The sequence below is a fragment of the Sebastes umbrosus genome, chromosome 14, assembly GCF_015220745.1.
Source record: "Sebastes umbrosus isolate fSebUmb1 chromosome 14, fSebUmb1.pri, whole genome shotgun sequence".
Taxonomy (NCBI): domain Eukaryota; kingdom Metazoa; phylum Chordata; class Actinopteri; order Perciformes; family Sebastidae; genus Sebastes; species Sebastes umbrosus.
Window position 1 is genome coordinate 9,395,273 of NC_051282.1, and position 21,735 is coordinate 9,417,007.

The 21,735-nt window shown below is 41.0% G+C and overlaps 1 protein-coding gene across 2 annotated transcripts; it reads right to left on the reverse strand.

The window, feature by feature from the left end:
- Positions 1-748: 748 nt before the first annotated feature.
- LOC119501480 (extracellular serine/threonine protein kinase FAM20C-like) lies at positions 749-20,683 on the reverse strand. 2 transcript variants are annotated; one of them, XM_037791870.1, is made up of 13 exons: positions 20,550-20,683; positions 20,297-20,367; positions 19,192-19,294; positions 12,799-13,326; positions 11,557-11,738; positions 5,843-5,921; positions 4,944-5,036; positions 4,572-4,687; positions 4,250-4,430; positions 2,361-2,470; positions 1,515-1,596; positions 1,318-1,377; positions 749-1,098 (listed from the first exon to the last, which is right to left on the reverse strand). In XM_037791870.1, the coding sequence occupies exons 4-13, from the start codon at positions 13,323-13,325 to the stop codon at positions 840-842; spliced, it is 1,689 nt and encodes a 562-aa protein (XP_037647798.1). In that variant the 5' UTR covers position 13,326; positions 19,192-19,294; positions 20,297-20,367; positions 20,550-20,683; the 3' UTR covers positions 749-839. The 2 variants fall into 2 exon arrangements, with proteins under 2 accessions (XP_037647798.1, XP_037647797.1); XM_037791869.1 differs by lacking the exons at positions 19,192-19,294; positions 20,297-20,367; positions 20,550-20,683 and adding an exon at positions 15,578-15,779.
- Between the last annotated feature and the right edge of the window lie 1,052 nt (positions 20,684-21,735).

Genomic DNA, 21,735 nt, shown 5'->3' on the forward strand with positions numbered 1-21,735 from the left:
CTATTTATCTATCTATCTATCAATCTATCTATCCATATAGTGCTCTGCAGAACAGGAGATAGTCACACTAAGTCATTCAGTTTTTTATACTACTTCAGTTCTATACTCACTTTCATCCTGCATACAGTATGTATCCTATATCAGTGGCTCCCAACCTGGGGGTCAGCGCCTAATACATTCTGAGGGCCCCCAGAGGATTAAAGGTTAATCTAAAAAAAGGAATCTTTTGGGGGATTTTTTTAAATTGCTTTGCCTTTTTCTTATTAAATATGGCAAGCAAAATACTTCTGCAAAAATCTTCGAAATGCAATGATATGCAGGGGAGAAAAATATATATATATCTTTTTGAACTGTTATCAATCTTTGGCTACCTTTTCACCAGCTTTGACCTTAAATGCACTCTATAAGATATCCAGAGCATAGCAGCAAACAACTATTGTTTATATAAAGATATAGAGGAGTAATGTCTACCTGAGCAGAGAATGAAGTCACTCTCCCTCTGTATGTGTTGTAATCAGAGCATCCGTGCCTCTCTGCACTGCGCTCATACGGCGGATACAGATGATAACGCCGTCCCGAAAGACGGCGCCGTTGTGGAAGCGTAGCAAGCACCCTCCAGTCCCCCCCCCCCCCCAACCCCCGGGTTAACACCGTTAGCTCTGTCAACACTGTTGTTGTTTTCACTGTCAGCATCTTAGCCGTCGCCATGTTGAGAGTTGTGTGGACGCAATAGAAATGCTCCCAATATTGCATTTAGCATCTTTAATGATATCAAGCATTCATACGCAGACTAGGGACACAATAATATGCCTAGGCCTATCACTTATTGTTTTTTTTCCTCAGTCAGGCTGTTGATCGTACTCTTGATCGTATCCTTCCAGGTCGTCGTAAATGACATCTGCGTGGTGTTCCTGACAGGCCTGCACCACCTGTAGGACGGCTGCAAGGCGCCGGTCCAGAGCAGAAAGGTGTGGTTCAGAGAGGAGGGGGGCCACGCCTGCCAGAGGATCCTGGACCAGCGACTCCCGCATGACATCACTCAGACGGAATCCGGGGAGGGACAAAAGACGCAAGCGGAGGAGGGTGGAGCGACGGATCCTACAAAGGTGGGTGGAGAGCAAGATTAAAAGAAAAATTGACACCCACATAAGCCAGAATTTTACCCTCTCTGGGTCCTTTAATTGTATATGTCAACATCTTCTGAATTAAATGTATTCTGTACTACATCTTGCAACTTTATCCACTACTTTCTGACTACTTATTTCACCCATCATCTTGGTCACTCATTGAAACAGACAGGTTTTTGTTTTGTTTTACCTGCAACATTGTTGTAAAGGAGCTAGAATAGATGGCTCATCCCGAGAGTGACGCCCGAACCTGGAAAAAACATTATCAACAACATTTCAGTCAGAAAACAATTATAAATATAATGTTACTTTACTTATTTGGCTGTCAGGTATAAGTTATACTATAGCCTATGTTTGTTGTTGTCATCAGATGTTCATGGTACTCACGCCCGTCCATTATCCAGATGCAGCAGAAAAGTCTTGTTGCCAAACTTCTCAAACGTCTCGTAGTGATGTCTGTCCATGTTGCCTTCAAATGAAAAACATTAATTTAGATGATGTCAGAGATATTTTTGTAGACAGAAAGTTAATAATGGCATATATTGATAGAAATTCACGACAACATCCTGAGTGCATTAACATGGGAGATAATACTCTTGTTTACTAATTTATTTACCCATTTTGAATGTTTTTTACTACCTCCTTCCCTTTGCTTTAGTGTGTTATAGAGTTTTTTGTGCATGTACGAACAGTCTGCAAAGTGATAGAGCACAAAGTCCATGCCAAAGTGAGTAACTCTCCCCCACAGAAACGCTGCTCCTGAACTGCCTGAAACGCCTTGATTGAAGTCCCGCTTTTTCTTCCGTAATGTGGTGATGTCACCAAGTAACACATTTGCATAATACCTGCATAACAACTAGTTTGGCACGCCTTCAAACAAAGCTAGTTAGAGCGGAGCTGAAGCAGAGTCCGAAGAGTTTAGTTTCGGTTGACAAACCACAACAGAGTGGGCCAGCTGACCAATCAAAGCAGACGAAGCTTTTCAGGAGCTAAAAACAGAGCCTTTCAAAGACAAAGGGTGAATATGTAAAGCGTTTTTTTGAACATTAAGCACGTAAACATGTTCAAGTAGAAACCCAAAATACAAGTAGGCCTATGCAGCTGAAAATGAGCATAATAGGTCCTCTTTAAAGGAGGACAAAGAGGTCAGTGACCCCCACTACACTGCCTGTAAGCCCCCGTATGTTGCAAACCAACTGACTCCCGGGTCAAGTTTAAACTGTAGAGACTGACCCATGAGGAAGTCCAGTACAGCCATGTCTATGAGGTCCACCAGTCTGGTGCCGTGGTCGTAAGGAGGCATCTGTTTCACTGTGTCGCAGTAGGCCAGCTCCTTCTCCCACCTGGAAACAACAGTACAAATTAAAGTAGAAGAAAATAGATAGGTGTTTTTTTTTATCTACTTACGCTTGGTGGCTAATACTAACTATCCACACTTTCTCTCAATGGAATTAATTTAACCTTTCTGACTTAAGTTAATCTGAGACTTTTTGATGTAGGTTGATTGAGTTTATTAGGGCGAAGATACTGAGTATCTATTGAGGCAATATACAGCATGCTTCAGTTTCTTTTGGTCCGACTGACAATGAGGTGCTAATTCAAATAAGCTCAGGTTGGTTACAGAGCCGCAGCCTGATATAAGGAAAAAGATTATCAAAATAAGACAAAATACCTATAAATGCCACAATAACAGCATCATTTGTTGCCAAATCAATCAAATCAAATCCTGCACATCAGTTTGAGCACCTCGGACAGATCCTGCAGACCTGCCTGCCTGTCTGGGGGGGTCCCAGGATCAGGACCTCGGAGAGAGAATATGACAAACTTTGTGCATAACGTTCTTAAAATAATCCACTTGAGCTGAGCAGAAAAGCAGGTTAATGCTACAGACTGTGGGCTGATCTATTGGTAGTCAGTTCAGTAACGTTCTTAGTTCATCAATGTTTTGTTGTGAATCACAGGCCTTCAAACACACAGGAAAAATGTGTCCACAATTTTTAAAAATGTTGTCGTTGGTCCTCCAACAGGGTTTCACTCCACAGGGTGTGTAAAAAAAAAAGTACTGATGTTACTCTTATTGTTTGCAATGATTACACTATAATGAGTTATAGTACTGATTTTTATATTGATTAAAATAAAGTATGTTAGTGTATTTTAGGCACATATTTAATGTTGTATTGCAGTTCTTCATTTAGACCACCGGAGGGCAGTGAAGGCTCACGATTCTACACACTGTAAACTCCAGCAACAAGGTAGAAACATTACAATCTGTAACGTTTAATACAGATTGAGGTGTTTCCAATATTCTGCCCAACACCAAGTCTATAAATACAGGTGGACAAAATAAAGATGGTGATTATTGCAGGGGGTGTTTTCTTTTCAAATCTGTGTGTGACCTCTGGGTCTAAGAAGTGAAGCTAATGCGGAAGTGCCTTAAACTTGCATTCTTTCTAATAGCCAGCAGGGGGCGACTCCTCTGGTTGCAAAAAGAAGTCTGATTGAATAGAAGTCTATGAGAAAATGAGCCTACTTCTCACTTGATTTATTACCTCAGTAAACATTGTAAACATGAATTTATGGTCTCCATCTCTAGTTTCAAGTCTTCTTCAATACAGAATGATGTTCATTTAGTAAATGATGGTCCCATTTAGAGTAAATTACACCATAAAGCAGGGTATGCTTTAGGGCGTTTAGGGCGTGGCTACCTTGTGATAGACAGGTCGCTACCACGGCGTTGTCCGGTCTGGGAATTGTCCGTGTTTTTGTCTTAGGACTTTAACCCTTTCACAGTGTGTTTTCAGTTCATGAAAGTTCATTTTAACATTTTTGGTCGCCTAAAAATGCCTTATTCAGAAGTTCGGTTGTACTTCACCCACTCGTATCACCTCTGGTTGCAAAAAAACAAGATGGCGACAGCCAAATACCAAGATGGTGACGGCCAAAATGCCAAACTTGAGGCTTCAAAACGGTAGTCCACAAACCAATGGGTGACACCACAGTGACTACGTCCACTTCTTATATACAGTCTATGGTTCAGATCAATCATTTATAATATATATTCTGTAAACATTAGTGATGAGATTAATTTCAATATTGAATCCTTTAAACAACAGTGTACCCACTTTGCCAGCTTGGTGCGGCTATAGGATCGTCTCCATGGTGACCTCCAGGACCTGCGGGGAGCTAGGGTGAGGTCAGGCAGCATGGCGGCCAGGGAGACCTCCAGCGCATGTGGCTGACCGCACACCGGGTGCTCTGATGAGCAGTAGTACTCACACTGGCCATAGAAACACACGTTCCCCGCTATAGAGCCAGAGAGACGAAAGCGGGAGTTTAGTGGTCGGACGGTTCGTATGTGATAATGTTTTAGTGTTACAAAGTAGTGCAGGTGGAGGTGGGTGCAGTCATGGATACATACTGACCTAAATGCATGCACACACATACCAGGGGAAGTGAAGAAGGTCCGAGACAGCCTGTGGTCAGTGGTAATCTCTCTGATCTCTGAGGTGACATTGATGAGTCGACCGACCACTGGAGGGATCCTGTTAAAGCCCAACAATCTGAAAAAGAAAGAAAGGGTGAAAACAGAGAGCATCAGCACAAATAAAGGAGCTGAAAGAAAGAATGAGAAGAAAAAAACAAAAGTAGAAGAGTAAAACACTATTATTCTTTTCTATTTACTTGTATATCCCTACAAGCTGTACAGCAGCTTCATGAAAGAGTAATTCCAGTGTTTGGCCAGTGAGCCTGGTGGTTACAGAATGCTCCGTCCACCCAGCAGGACGCCTGCATCCTGCTGACATAGAGGCTCTGTACCTGTCAAGGTGAAAGGCTGCAATCTCTGCATTGTGTCTTTCAAAGTCGGAGAAGTAGAAGAGGTTTACATCCGTCTCTGCGTCTCTGGATTGTCTGTGTGACAAAAAAAACACACAAAAAACAGGAATGTACATGCTTTCATCACCACACGTCTTGATTATTGGAATTCACTTTACATTGGTGTTAGGTATGCTTCTTTGTCTCGCCTGCAGCTCGTTCAGAACGCGGCAGCTCGTCTTTTAACTGGTACACGCAAACGTTAGCACATCTCCCAGATTCTGGCTTCACTTCACTGGCTCCCTGTGTGTTTTAGGATTGTTTTTAAGATTTTATTATTAACACATAAATCATTAAATGGGCAAGCTCCTACCTATCTCTCTGATCTTTTAAAACCACATCTTTTATCAAGGACACTCAGATCCTCTGACCAGTTGCTTCTGACTGTCCCGAGTCTAGGTTGAAGCTCAGGGGTGACCGAGCCTTTGCAGTTGCAGCTCCAAAGCTCTGGAATGCTCTGCCTCCACATGTTGGGCTGTCCCCCGCACTGCCTGTTTTTAAATCAAACCTCAAAACGCACTATTATTCCTTGGCTTTTGGCTCGGCATGAGAGATGACTATTTTAATCCTTTTTCCTTTCCTATTGGTCTTAACGCTTTTATTATTTTAATGTCCTGTTGGTTTTAAGTTGGTCTTAGTGTTTTATTTTGTTGTTTTTATGTATAATTGTACAGCACTTTGGTCAGCTTTTGTTGTTTTTAAATGTGCTTTATAAATAAATTTGGATTGGATTGGATTGGATTGACCTCCAGTTGCGATTCAACAATCACCATAACTGAACCGGAGCAACAGTCATTTCTATTTTCAGTCAGTCAGTATCAGGACAGTCAGTGACATCTTACTTCATGGGTTTCAGCAGAGCTTGTCCGTAGTTTGGGAACGACAGGAGCAGTTTGAGCTGGGTACCTCCTGTCTTCTGAGCTGAAAGATATGAAGTGAATATAGAGAGCATGTTAAAGGGATAGTTAAGGTGTTTTGAAGTGGGGTTGTATGAGGTACTTATCCATAGTTAAGTGTATTACTTACAGTAGATTACGGTGGGCACGCCCCCCAGTTTGAAGACACAGACAGGAGTACCAGCACAGGAGCAAAGCAATGTGCTGCTGTGGACGGGGCCGACAGCAAAACGTATTTTAGCCACCTTAAAAGAAAGACTCTCCTAAAAAATATCAATATCAGTTTAAGTGTACGTGATATTTAAAATATTTTCACCGCTTTATCTTACCGTCAGACAGCCCTTTCCGACGCAGAACTGAAGCCGTTGTATCCGTCTATGCTCTCACCAAAGCCACCAGGCTCCATTGAAAAAAACTGTAATTTTACCCCGCAGAACACGGGAGTTGCTGGACTACCGCTGCCTTCTGTGAGGTAAAATTGCTGTTATTTTCAATGGAATCTGGTTGCTGTGGCGAGAGAATAGATAACAGCTTCAGTTCCCCGTTGAAAACATACACTGTATAGCTGTCTCACGGCAAGGTAAAGTGGTGAAAATATTCCGAAAAATAAGTTTTGCTGCCGGCCCCGTCCACAACAGTACATTGGTTTGGTTCCGTGCTGTAACTCCTGTCTGTTTCTCCAAACTGGGGGCGTGCCGACCGTCATCTACTGTAGGTAATACACCGACTATGGATAAGTACCTCGACAGCCCCACTTCAAAACACCCACATTATCCCTTTAAAACTGCAATAAACACAAACTTGCATATTCTATTTTTAAAAAGGATGTGTAAGGGTTATATGAGGACAGCACTGGGTATATGTTCAATGCAGTGCAGTTCACCTGTTTCTCCACATGGTGGCCTATTACATAGTTAAACCACCAACCGCCATTAATCCCTCCATGTGATACATTACTGCAGTAAAACCTGGATAAAATACTTAATGAAATTGATCTAATCAGTTTTATGCAGCATTTTTTTTAAAGTAGTCTTTAAAGTAAGAAAAAATGCATGAATTGTCATCTTGAAGGTCTCTTCTGAATGTTTGGTAGCAGTTTTACCCCGGTAACACATAAACAAGCAACTCAATGTATCATTAGCTAGTGTTGAAATGATTTCAAGCAACACTGATATCTGTAAATTGGACACTGAGGCACGTTTGGAGTATTTAATTAAAAAAAAAGCATGAGCCACCTCAACCTCACTTCAGACCAGGCAATGTGAATGAGTCAAAGCAAAGCATGTGATCCTTCAAGTAAATGTTAAAGGGATAGTTTGAGTGTTTTGAAGTGGGGTTGTATGAGGTACTTATCTATAGTCAGTGTATTACCTACAGTAGATGATGGTCGGCACGCCCCCAGTTTGGAGAAGCAGACAGGAGTTACCGCTTGATACCAAAGCAATGCACTGCTGTGGACGGGGCTGGCAGCAAAACAAATTTTAGTCACTTAAAAGAAAAACCCACCAAAAAAATCTATATCAGTTTAAGTGTATGCTACATTTAGAATATTTTTGCAGGATTACCTTGCCGTGAGACAGCTAGGCAGTCTACGTTTCCGACAGGGAACTGAAGCTGTTGTATCCATCTACGCTCTCGCCAAAGCAACCAGACTCTATTGAAAAAAACAGTGATTTTACAGGAGTTGCTGATCTACCGCAGCCTCGATCGGTTAGTTTGTTTGTGTTATTGTGTGACTTTGGTTAATTCAAAATCACCAAAGTCACAAAATAACATAAACAAACGTTCGGTGAGGTAATATCACAGTTTTCTTTCAATGGAGTCTGGTGGCTTTGAAGAGAACTTAGATGGATACAATGGCTACAGTTCCCTGTCAGAAAGGGCGGTCTGATGGCAAAGTAAAGCGGTGAAAATATTCTAAATATAGCGCTCACTTAAACTGATAGATTGTTTTAGGTGAGCCTTTCTTTTAGGCGTCTTACTGTCGGCCCCGTCCACAGCAGTACATCGCGTTGCTTCCATGCGGTAACTCCTGTCTGTTTCTCCAAAGTGGAGACGTGCCGACCGTCATCTACTGTAGGGAATACACTGACTATAGATAAATACCTCATACAACCCCACTTCAAAAAACACCTGAACTATCCCATTAAGGTCCCAGACACTCAGAGGAAGAGACTGCATTCGTTGTTGTATGCCATGCTTGTAGGAGCAAATCCTGTAAATAATTCAAAAGCTATAAATCATACGCTCTCATATTTATTTATAACACCTGTTTAGAAGTCTGATTAAAAGAAAATTAATCTCCTAAAAGGTATGTACTTTGTGGTGAGTGTTAAACATGAAAGAAAAGGGATGAAGCAGTCACAACAAATCAGCCTGTAGCTGAGATTAGTGCTTAATCTGCACCGTAGAACACAAATCTCAATGCATTATTCATTGTGCGGCGTGCAGAAGACGGGAACAGGGTGTCTGAGATGAGTAAAACCAAAATGAGCATGTGTTGATGCAAGTGAAGTTGTGTGTGTGTGGGTGAGTGGGTGTTGAGATAATGTAAATTTGTGGGAGGATTATATTTATCAAAAAAACTTGTGCAGATTTAAGATTATCTGTTTTTTAGTAAACATCAATCGCTTTCTTTTTAACCTTCACTTTGTATTTTGCGTGTGGGGGCGTTGGTGTTCTAAGTTTAAATTCTAAAAGTCCTGGTTTAGTCCAATAGAGTATGATGCAGTGTACTACACCAACAGCACAAACTACAGCCTCTTAAACTCCGTTTAATCTGCACATGGCCTCAACAAAAACATAACAACATTTATAAATTTAGTTTTTTTTGGGATTGCAATATATCGTACGAGTGTTCATGTTATTGTCTCACCATCCGATTAATGTATTATAGATATTCACATTGCACACAGGATTTTACACAACTTTATGGCCTACAATACATGCCCCATCTATGTTTGCTTTCCCACCTTCTTCAAACTTTCACTTTGTGACCCACTTTGTGTGTGCCGAATCCTCCTGGGTTCACTCTTTTATTTCGGTGTAAATGCGCCTGAAAAGTATTTTCATGCGTCAATGTGAGCCTAAGTTATGTGCACCTGAGGATCTATCATCTCACATTGTGTAACTCTGTGTGAATGTGTGTTTCTAAAAATGTAATCGTCGCTGTTCTAAATCTGAACTTTGGCACAGTTTACTGTATTCACTGAGAGAAAAAACTTTAGTGAACGCCTAGTTGCCTCTGGCTCGCCCACAGACTGGTTTGTTTGTATAAAGGAAATAGAGCTAAAATAAGAAAGAAGCCTGGTGTGGGATTTTGTAAATGTGTCAAGAGGAATCGGAATGATCATACTGAACTAAACTAAAGCACACAATTCAGGGTAAAGATTAAGGTCAGTTTCTAAATTCATTTTGAATGTGAGCTATGCTGAGCTCTGAAGTGAAGTACTTTGTTTTATCTATGTAGCCTAGAACCCAACTAGACAACATAATGTATAAAACTATGATAAATAGCGGCACTGAAAATGAAAAACGCAAGATTTCATCTAATTTAACTGTCATGCATATTAAAATCTAGTTAGAACTAATAACTGGCTCCTCAGTTAGCCTTGTTCCAGTAAAATCCTTCATCATAAATATGGTGCCGAATATACATCCAGATCTTTAATATGTTAATGGCTAAATTAAGGCGGCAGTAGGCAGAATGTTTTTGGCATCATTGAGCAAAAATTCCATTATAACCTTTCAGCATATTGTAATTCAAGTGTTCTGAGAGAAAACTAGACTTCTGCACCTCCTCATGGCTCTGTTTTCAGGCTTTAAAAAATCTATCATTTCAGAGAGAGAGACAGTTCCTATTGGCTGTTCATTCAAAGGAGGCAGCTGTCAATCACTCGCGAACTCCAATCAAACGGTCAAACTAGGCAGCGCTGGTCAAATTTCAATCAATATTCTGTTACTGTAATGCCTATTTCTCGCCTCAAATGTTTTCAGAAACATCTTGTAGTGTACTGTTTAGCTGTAAAATGAGAAAGTTTGCTCCGGCTGGTGTGCAGTGTTTGGTATTTCTTCAACTGATCTCAACATGGCTGCCGAGTCACAAATTTTCTAATTTTATAAATTACAAAAAAGAAGTTTATTCAAGTGTGCTATTACTATTCTTTTAAACTTAAAATAAGAGAGCATGCTTTCAGTTTACTTTTTATGTACTTATCAGAGATATAGTTTAAATATTATACTTAAGTATCTTTAGCTTATACCGACAAGTATACAGAAAAGTCCAAGTATACTTGGCTTATGCTGAAAAGTATAAGTACTATAAGTTCATTTGAAGGAAATTTACAAGTACACTTGCAGTAAAAACTATTAAACTAGTAGTTTACTGAGAGTATACTTTACAGTGTACTTTCATAAACTAAAAAGTGAGCTACAAGTATATAACTAGTAAACTAACAATATACCTAGTTTACTTGTAGTATAGTTCACATTATAGTTGCAGTACAAAACATATACTTAAAAGTATACTTTTCTAAACAAGTGGGCCACTTTAGTCCCAAGAAGTATTGAAGTAGTACACTTACAAGTATACTACTAGCACATTTATATCAGTATACTTATAACATAAAGTATGCTTGGGATTATACTTGAGCTATGTGTTGCGACCGAGAAATATTTTATAATTTACATTTTATTGACCTGAAATAGAATTGAGTTCTCTAAGAAAAATATATTCTAATCTCATTGTATTTCGATTTTGCAAATATTATATATATTATTTGATTTATGTTACTACCGAGAGGTCATAGTTCAGAGTGATGTGATGTCATCAGTCAACGCAGTAGAGATTGAGGTTGAGAGTCACATTGAGTGAATGTGCATGTTTGCTGATGTATGCGAGCGTTCTGATTGCTTTGTGTAAAGACAACTGGGAAGAATAAAGTTGCCAAAAGGAAGACGGAGTCATGTCCGTTTAAGGGTGCAACATATACTTTAGTTTACATCATAAAATAAACTTGAAGTATACTTCTTTTTTTGTAAGGGACAGTTAAACAGTACACTACAAGATGTTTCTGAAAACATTTGAGGTGAGAAATAGGCATTACAGTAACAGAATATTGATTCATATTTGATCAGCGCTGCCTAGTTTTGATCGTTTGATCGGAGTTCGCGAGTGATTGACAGCTGCTCAGAGACAGCAAGGCTCCAGCTCGGCTCTGATTGGTTGTTTTCCTCCTGTCTGTGAAATCTTGCAGATGCCATTAGGAACACCGGAGGACACAGAGGCACATGATTTTTTTTCAGATTGCCTGTCTCATGCACTACTGTCAGGATATAGTGATAAATTTTATAAAAATAACTTTTTTTTAAAATCATATTTTCTCCAATTCTACCCACTGCAGCTTTAAGTGCTTTCACATGAGTGGGTTGTGCAGATTTTTGGAAGACCTTGAATATTATTTAAAGAATCATGTCTGCAGTATGTTGTGTGCCAGTGTGTCTGGCAATAGAAAGATTAAAGGGACAGTATCAAAATGATTGGTAATCCACTGTGCACTCTCCTCTAACATCTCTCCTTTGTTTCTGGAGGCTCTCCCTGGTTCAGTCTTTTCCTCCATCTGTCCTCTAACCTGTTAGCCCCGCCCCCCTCGTTTGCTCACCAGCACCGAGGACACGCTGCGTTGCCAAATAGTGAGTCAGCTGGGCCAGATTGGGATCCTTCCTGTTGTACAGCTCCCAGCGAGAGATGCCCAGGTGGAATCGTAGCCAGGGAGGGTGGGTCTCCGTGTCGCTCGTCCAACTGACTTTGTCGAAGCCTTCCTCCTCCTCACTGGCACTCGGCCTTCGGCAGAGGAAGAGGAGGTGGTAAATAGGCGGAATTGTTCAATGAAGGTCATAATCAAGCTGAAGTTCAGAGAGTTTGTTTTTCTCTGAGATATTAAACAAACTGTAGGGTTGAAATGTGTTCTATACAAAGCAAAACACTTTAGCAACTAAAGCAACACATTACGTCATTTTGCAAAGCAACAACAGCCTTAAGGCTAAAAGATGATAAAAGGAAATATCTTCAAGTTATTTTTCAGGCACATTTTTCATGAAACTGTGGGATAACAGTAATATATAGTAACATACAGTCCATTCTGAAACCAGCCATGTTAGACACTCTTTGAGGCTAAATTGAAGGTATATCTAAGAAGTAGACGTAGTCACCGTGAAGTCACCCAATGGTTTGTAGACTATGGTTTTGAAGCCTCGAGTACGGCATTTTGACCGTCGTCATGTTGTTTTTTTGCCATGTTGTTTTTTTTTGCAATCAGAAGTGACACGAGAGGGTGGAGCTAAGTACAACCGAACACTGAATAAGACATTTTTAGGTGACCAAAAGGTTATAATTAACTTTCATGAACTGAAAACAAACTGTGAAAGGATTAAAGTTGTAAGACAAAAACATGGACAACTTCCAGACCGGACAACGCCGTGATAGCGACCTGTCAATCACAAAGTAGCCACGCCCTAAAGCATACCAGGCCTTATGGTCTATTGGACTCTAAATGGGACCATAGTTTACTAAATGAACATCATGCTGTATTGAAGAAGACTTGAAACTAGCGATTGAAACCATAAACTCAAGTTTACAATGTTTACTGAGGTAATCAATCAAGTGAGAAGTAGGCTCATTTTCTCATAGACTTTCTCATAAACCAGAGGAGTCGCCCCCTGCTGGCTATTAGAAAGAATGCAGGTTTAAGGCACTTCTGCATTGACTTCACTTTCCGATATTCATTCAGAAACCAATAATCTAGATGAGAGCTAATAAAGATTCAGAACATGTTTTTTCCAGAGGATTTGTTGTTCATATATGACACATTGATTCATCTATTTTCTCCATATATTTCATTTACCATTGACTGTCATCATCAATGGTGTCTTCCCTCTCTTCTTCCTCACTTTCGCTATCCCTTGCCTGTTCATTTGCCTTCACCCTCAGCAGCCAATCATCGTCTTGCAGCTCCGGCCGTGGCAGGTTGTACAGCGGGTGCTTAAACAGCTCCTCCAGCTTAGAATGACCCTTAACCTTTTGAATCACTTTTCCACCTCCTATCAGTGTCTTTTCCCTCTCAGTGGCATCACTGAATGAGTCTCTCTCTTCATGGTTGGCATGCAGCTTGTGATGCTCTTCATTCTGGGGGATCGTTGGCAGCTTATGTGAGGAGGAGGAGGCAGCTGAAGAAGAGGAGGAGTGGGAGATGGACTGACGGTGCTGAGTGTCTGTTCTTGGAATGGAGGAGGAGGAAGAAGAGGTGGGAAGGACACAGGCTGTCTGGAGGATAGAGAGACAAAAAAACGCCAGAAGGAGGTGGAGAGCGAGGGACAGACACGCCAGAGTCAGATAGATGGAGCGAGTGGATCGACCCAGGTTCTGTCTCATGCTGGAGGAAAGAGAGGCAACAACAGAAAGAAACATTTAAAATCCAAACAGACCATGGAGCACTTTCAACCCTTCAAATGTGATCATGACGAAACATTTTCTCCTCATTGCATTCCTACACACATATAGGAGTGGACAAAACAAGAAAAACACCACTTTGAAGTAACTGAATTGCTCACAAAGGCAGCTGTAATAAAGGAACAATGTGTAACATTTAGGGGGATCTATTAGCAGTAATGGAATATAATATTAAGTATTTTTTATTTAGTCACCTGAATCTAAGAGTCATTGTGTCTTTGTAACCTTAGAATGAGCCGTTTATATCTACATACGGAGCGGGTCCTCTTCACGGAGCCAGCCGCCATGTTTCTACAGTATCCCAGAAGGGACAAAGGAAACACGGCTCTAGATAGGGCCATTCACGTTTTCACATCGGCCACTGACCTACATGCTTGGCACATGGTAGAAGTTTTAGCTGGTTGCAATCTGCAACCTCAACATTAGATGCCACCAGATCCTACACACTGCACCTTTAAGTGTAAATTCTCATTAGCTATATGTCAACTTTAAAAGAGGCATGCATACACCAGGTACGGAATATTTTAAGGTACAACATTTGATAAAAGGACTACAGCCCTGCTAGCAACTCTGTGAGGCTGAACTTATAGGCTCAGTCAAGTCAAGTCAAGTCAAGTCAATTCACAGCAATGCTTTGAGGTAAATGGCAAACAGCAGCATGCTAACATTGAGAATGCTAACATGTTTAGCAGGTATAATGTTGGCTATCTCAGTTAGCATGCTAACATTTAACATTTCATTAGCACTAAACATAAAGAACAGCAGAGGCTGATGGGAATGTTATTAGTTTTCAGGTATTTGGTTGGTACGCTGGTTCAGGTCCCCGCACGGACCAAGTACGAAGTGTGGACACTGGTTCAAGTCCCCGCACGGACCAAGTGCGAAGTGTGGACACTGGTTCAAGTCCCCGCACAGACCAAGTACAGAGGACTGCCGAGGTGCCCTTGAGCAAAGGGCACCTGATACTAGGATGGGTTAAATGCAGGGATTACATTTCACTGTGTGCTGTACTGTGTACAATGCAATATGTGACAATGAAATCTGATTTACATTACATTTAAAAGTTAAGGGATCACCACACTTCTTACATTTCTTCCAGAGGAAGCCATCAATGTCAGAAGGCTAGCAAATATCATGGCAAACCATTAATATCATGGTAGTGCAAGAGGAAAAGCTAGAGGATCACCAAAGTCAGTAAGAGTCATCTTCTGGGGACCATGAAGCTCAGTAAAAAATATTCATGTCAATTTCATCCAGTAGTTGCTGAGATAGGCTATTTTAGTGTGGACCAAAGTGGTGGAGACATTGCCATCCATAGAGCTACTGCTAGCATGGCTAAAACCAACAAAATGACTACTTCAAAACAACCACAGAATACACATTCACAACCTTTGTGACACAGTCTACAAATTTGCTGTCTTTGTTGAACATCTGTGGAAAAAAATGAATTAATATGGGGCATTGTGCTGTAAATAGCTTACGGAATGAAAAATGATGATCCCAAATGGTGCAGCGAACCATCACTGGCTGTTGTCAGTGCTTAAACATTTTAGTATGGGAGCCACGTTAGCAGGTGGTGCTGTGTGCACGGTTGTTTACCAGTTAAACACACTAGCACCGTTCACAAAACCCAATTTTGCAAATGTTTTGGTGCACAAACTACCACAATAACATCCCTCTTTCAGAGCAATCAAGCAGCAGTTAAACACCTGCTTTGTCCTCCACAGTTTAAACATATAGGCTGATTGAAACTTTATTGGACGTTTAGGAACACAAGTGCTAATCACATTTCTGCATCCTTTATTCTTCAGTAAACAAGAGGCTCTGCAGCTGTTATAAGGGTGAACAGTTGCCCTTTACTTCATCATTTTTACTTTATACATATTTAGTAGGCTATTATTCTCTGCTAAACTAAGGCAAAACCCAAGGCAAACACAAAAGCAAACATTTAGAAGAGTAAACACTCCGTCAGACAGACAGGTGGATGGACAGAGAGACAGGCATTCATACATACATTCACACTGCATGGATTATTAAAAAAAACTGTCAGATAACCATTTACAACAAATCCTCAAAGAAAGAAAAAAAGCTCATCAAGAAAATCGATACATTATTGAACAACTCACTGCTCCCATATTCCCTGTGTGCACCATCAGGCTGGAGGAATTACTTACATCTCTTTCCCTTCAAAACCTTTTTTCTTCTCCTGTCTCTCTGTATTCCGCTCCCCTTCCTCTGTTAATGAGGTATATTCACAGTTCGGTGACATTTCTATCCCTTTTTTGTCCTGTTTTTTTCCCCAGGAAGACTGTTTGTTTGTTATCATGCGGTCACTGCAATCCAAACAGTAAGAGGACTGTTGCGGTTGCGGTGACCTGTGTCTACGTGACCCACAGTTAAGAGGAAGGGAATCACAATATAGTGCCAAATGGTAGGTAGGGTCAATGGAGTAGCACTGAAAAAAATGCTAACAACAAATAACATACAATTTCACCTTTAACTTCCTATCTCTAAAGCAATATATTGACATTTCCTGGCAATGTTCTTATTTGTTATCTTGCAGAGAATTAAATAACATTGGATACAACTCTCTCAATTTTCCTACCAGCATCTCTAAAGCTTACAAAGTGTTTGTAGAATTGCTGCAAATTCACCACCGCTGGCAGTCACATCAAAATAAATGCTATATGCTGCTTGTATTTGGTTTCACTTGGTAACAAACTGCTACAATTATGTAACAACAAAAGGAGCTCATTTAGGCAATTCATCTGGTGTGACTACAAGGTTAGCACAAAGGCCTAACCACCTTGGAAAAATGTGTGAAGCATAGACTGTATATAAGAAGTGGACGTAGCCACCGCGATGTCACCCATTGGTTAGTGGAGTGCCGTTTTGAAGCCTCGACTTCGGCATTTTCGCCATCGCCACCTTGGTTTTTGGCCGTCGCCATCTTGGTTTTTTGGCACCAGAAGTGACACGAGAGGGTGGAGCTAAGTACAACCGAACGCTGATTAAGACATTTTTAGGCTACCAAAATAATAATTAACTTTCATGAACTGAAAACACACTGTGAAAGAGTTAAAGTTGTAAAACAAAAACACGGACAACTCTGAGACTGGACAACGGCGTGATAGCGACCTGCCAATCCCAAGGTAGCCACGCCCTAAAGCATACCCTGCTTTATGGTCTATTTGACTCTAAATGGGACCGTAATTCACTAAATGAACATCATGCTGTATTGAAAAATACTTGAAACTAGCGATTGAGACCATAAACTCATGTTTACAATGTTTCCTGAGGTAATAAATCAAGTGAGAAGTAGGGTCATTTTCTCATAGACTTCTATACAAACAGACTTGTTTTTGCAACCAGAGGAGTCGCCCCCTGCTGGCTATTAGAAAGAATGCAAGTTCAAGGCACTTCTGCATTGGCTTCACTTTTCCCCGAAGGGTGCCCACTAGCGAGGACACTCCCAGGTCAGAATAAAGGGTGCTTTTCCTGTTCATTCTGCCAACATTGCGTGAATGCAGCAATAGTCCAGCACATAACCCCTCATTTATTCACAATGTGCCAATTTTATTTACATTTGTGACATGTTAATCAGGGATTTTTAGATGTGCTTGTTACCTTTGGATGGAGCCAGGATGTTTTTAGACTTTATGCTAAGCTAAGCTAAGCTAACTGGTTGCTCATAGTAGCTTCATGTTTACAGTATAGACACAAGGGTGATGTCTTTTATAAATCCCAGTAAGGAAACAAATGAGCATATTTCCCAAAATGTCGAACTATTCCTTTAACCCCATATTGTCCAAATTTGGTTCTTCTTTAGTCTCGTGTTGTGAGGCCTTCCTTGTGTCTAGAGTTTTTCTCTCCTCTTAATGATTTCTCTCTCTGGTTTTAACTTTTGAAAGGATACTCGGTGTGGTCTGTGTTCATTTTATGAGTTCATGGCGTCTCTTTTTAATTAAGCACAATGGTTTGCTTTAATAGGCTTTCAATGAAATTGTAGGAGATGTCAAAAGCAGTGAGCTGGATCTTCTGTTACAAACTGTGGTGCACACAGGGAAACATGCAGGGTAATGGATTCATATTCTAAAGGAGCCCAGATTAAATCAAATATTCATCTCTTTAACACAGTCTCTCTTTGAACCTGTCCCCTCTTCTTTTCCTCCGTCGCCCCTTTTATCATAAACCATCCATTACGTCTCCTGCTATGACTTTAAATCCTTCTCTCTGACTTTCAGTATTTTCTGTCCTCCGAGGGTTGAAAAATCGTTCTCTCGCATACTGCTAATTAGCCGACTATATGTTTCTGTTAATTAGCTAACTTCGCTCTGAGAGAGAGAATGCATTATGTATGTTGCAGCATGTCCCAGTGGAGCCGATGTTTTTCAAAACTGGGGCAATATACTGTGGTATTATATGTAGCCTCGGAGAGTGTTTCATTACATGTAAACAACAGTTAAATGTCACAAATGAGATTGCAATATAAACACACACACACACACAGAGAGAGAGAGGTAATCAAATCATAAAAATAATAAATTAAATCAAATTCTTAATTAATTAGGAAAAATGTAAATGCATGACAACATCAATTTATCTTAATTATTCATCATGATGATAATGCCCTTGCAGTTTTAAATTTGAATAATGCAAATGGAACTAATGGTTTAGGGGTGTTATGATTCATTAAACTCAGGGTCTGATGTGTCACTCACAGCGGTGTCATGATTAAATACATTTTCATACAGCAAATTTGAGGAGTGCCTGAGTATGTATTTGGATGTATTGTAGTGTTTGGAGCAGTTTTGCATATTGTGTACTATTGCATAATATTAGGGAGTGCTATACAATAGTACAACAAGTCTCTACAGCCACGCTACTAGCTCTGCAAGGCTGTACTTTGAGCTAAAAGCCGTAGGCTACTGTACTAAAAAAATAATTTACAGTAAGCTTAAAGGTGCTAAATTCTGAATTTAAAGCATTATCTATTGCCTCCACACAGCTCTCACAGCCCGTTCTTATTCCCAGGGCGTCAAATACTGACGCTTTGTCACAGCCGTCGGCATCCAACACACAAGGCACATTTAGCATCTTAGTGGAGGTGGATGGGTCCAACAAACGCAAGTCTTCAGGAGACTGCTATTCGTGTCCCGTGCATCACGTTATAATCAGCTGTTCGTTCATGTCCCGTGTTCACAATGATCAATGTAATTTTCGCTGTACAAACATGGTCATTTTAAGCCCAATTGTGTTGTTTTTCTACTACCTCACTATAGTGGTTTTATTGCCTGAACAACATTAAGCATGTCTTTGATGCGACTGAAAAAAAGAGTGACGCCGAGGGGTCTGACAAAGCATCAGTATATGACGAGTTGGGATGACGTGTTGGCTCTCAACATGGTGAGCCGTCGCATGGATATATAAAGAGAACTGGATACAGCGTTGTACGCGGGCTCCCATTCATTCCTATGAGTTATATTACCTACAAAAAAGTATTCTCTGATTTACAGATGTTTCTTTCCCAATGTAAGTCTATGGGAAGAACTATTTTTGGGCCCAATGACATCACGTGATGGACACGGAAAGTTGTAATTCCACCGTTCGGCCACTAGGAACATTTGATTCAAAGCCCGCTGCACTTCCTTGGGGCTTGAGCTGGCGGCTCGCAGCTAACAGCGCTAACAGTGCTAACAGTTAAAACAGCGGCAACACTGCCGACAGTGCTAACAGCGCCAACAGTGTAAACAACAGCAACAGTGCTGACAGAGCTAACAGTGTTTACCTGTGAGGGAACCGGAGATTGGGCGATACGCTTTCAGTAGTCCATGAGCGCAGTGCAGAGCGGCGGCCGTAAACTAGCCAGTGGGGAACTGCAGCCGGCCCGGCTATGTAAACAAAGCACAGAGAAACTCGGATTACAACACACACAGAGAACTTTAAAGCAGGGGTTCTCAAACTTTTTGGGGCCAGGGACCTCTTACAGGTGAGAAAATGTTCCAAGGACCCCCTGAGATTAAGGTTAGCACAGATAAGCATATTCTTACTACCATTTGTACTCTTGCCATTGGAACTATTTGTATAGTGTATGATGTTGGCCTTACTCAAATGCTTCTCCATGCTCACCAGCTAGCTAGCTGGCTAATAAGCTAAGCTAAGCAGCAGCAGGAACGGATTGTTGCGCCCTGAATGAAGTGACGTGACTGATTCATGATAGATTGACATGATGTGTCACAATCATATCACAGTTTCTATTGGCTCAAAGCTAAGTGGGTGGGAGTAATGGACACAATATGCTTGTTTTATTGGTGCAAATTGTCCACATCTGTAGATATGTACTTTATAATGATAAAGCACAATTATTGTAGTTTATAGCAAATTATTTCGCGGACCCCCTGGCAGAGTGCCATGGACCTCTGGGGGTCCTTGGACCCCACTTTGAGAATCACTGCTTTAAACGACAAAATATATAGTTTCATCATATTTCAACAGAAATAATTTCCTAAAACACCTGGGAACTGTAGTTTTAGACAAAGTTACACAAATTGGAGTAAATAGAGTATTTGTCGGGGACTATTTTCAGCCGTGGATTGATATGCCTTAGTGAGTATCTATGGGAGCAGGGCTGTGACAGGATTCACTGAAAATGATGGTAATGGAGGGGATATGTCACAGTCACCGTTTGATTTTAAACACATTAGGATGGTGAGCAGTGCCAGCAAAGAGCATTTAAGAGACCTCAACTAAGTGAAGGGCTTCAGCAGTTGGTGAATAAATGGAGGAGAGGGCTGTAATACTGAGTAAAGGACATACTGTTACACGGGGCACAGGCATAATGAAAGCATCAGTGCAAGACATATGATTAACTGCAGTGTAGCGTTATGTAATACCTTATGATTTGCCGCCTTTTTACATTTTTCTTCCTCCAGAGGGAGATCCGAGGTCACTTCTGGGTCAGCCGCTGAACAGCAGCAACCAAAAAGAAAGATCAATGAAGGCACACTCCTGTTAGTGAATCTGCTCAGATCTTATTACAAGGAATAAAACACAAGATATTTTAAATTTGTGTTGCTTTCAATATCTCTACAGTCTCTCTCCAATCTTTATTGCCTTTCTCCCATTCACACACACTCAAACACTCACATTGAAACAGCGAAAACATCCTTCAAAGCTTTGAAGCCCCGTTTTTCCCTCACAGCAGTCGGAGCTTAATGTAGGTTGCTTGGAAACAACCCAGAATTTGGCACCTAATTGGAGCGTGCGTGTGCTTTATCCAGCAGGCAGGCGGGCGGGCAGACGGCGACTCTGATGTGCAAACTTAGGATAATAAGACAAAGTGAATTTCAGATCACATCTGGCATCCGAGCGGCGGAGGGCCGATCGGATCATGTGGACGGTGTGACCGATGAAAGCCTGAGAGACATAATGTGTGTGTGTGAATGCATTATGGTTGTTTAGAGAGTGTTCTATCCTGAACATGCAGTTTGTGTGTTTGTAGCTGGTTGTAAAAACTGCTTAAATGGCCTCATGAGCACCCAAGAGTCCAAGAGTTTTGCTAATTTTAAGGTGCATGCTTGTATTTTGGGTTTTTACTAGAACATGTTTACATACATACATACATTTACAATGTTCAAAAAACAGTTAATTTTTCTCATACCGCACATAAAGCTCAGTCTGCTCTGATTGGTCCGCTGGCCCCCTCTGTTGTGATTGGTCAACCGAACCACACTCACTCTTCGGACTCTGCTCCAGCTCCGCTCTAACTAGCTTTGTTTGAGGGCGTGCCAAACTAGCTGCTAGACAGGTATTATGCAAATGTGTTACTTGGTGACATCACCACGTTACGGAAGAAAAGGCGGGATTTCAAGCAAGGCGTTTCCGGCAGTTCAGGAGCAGTATTTCTGTGGGGGAGAGGAACTCCCTTTGGCGTGGGCTTTGGGCTTTGTAACTTTGCAGACCTTTTACATGAACCAAAAACTATATTACACACTAAAGGAAAAGGGAAAAAGCACAAAAGCATAAAAAGTCCTCTTTAAAACAAGTATGTTGGGGCTCTTGGTGGTGTGTGCGAGTGTGGAATACAGAGAGAGCAAAGGTTTTAATCGTGTGTCAGCTGATGTTTGAAATGCCGGAGGGGATGTATCTCTGTAGTTTTTTCCCTTTGTGTTTAACCTACAGTATGTATGTGCGTGTGTGTGTGTGTGCGTGTGTGTGTGTGGCGTTTCATCATGTGTTGCCTGGTGTTTGATGTGATCGAGGGGCTCCTTGGTCTTTCACTCATCCTCCTACTCCTTCTCCTCCTCTGTCACAGCTTATCTCTCTATTCCTT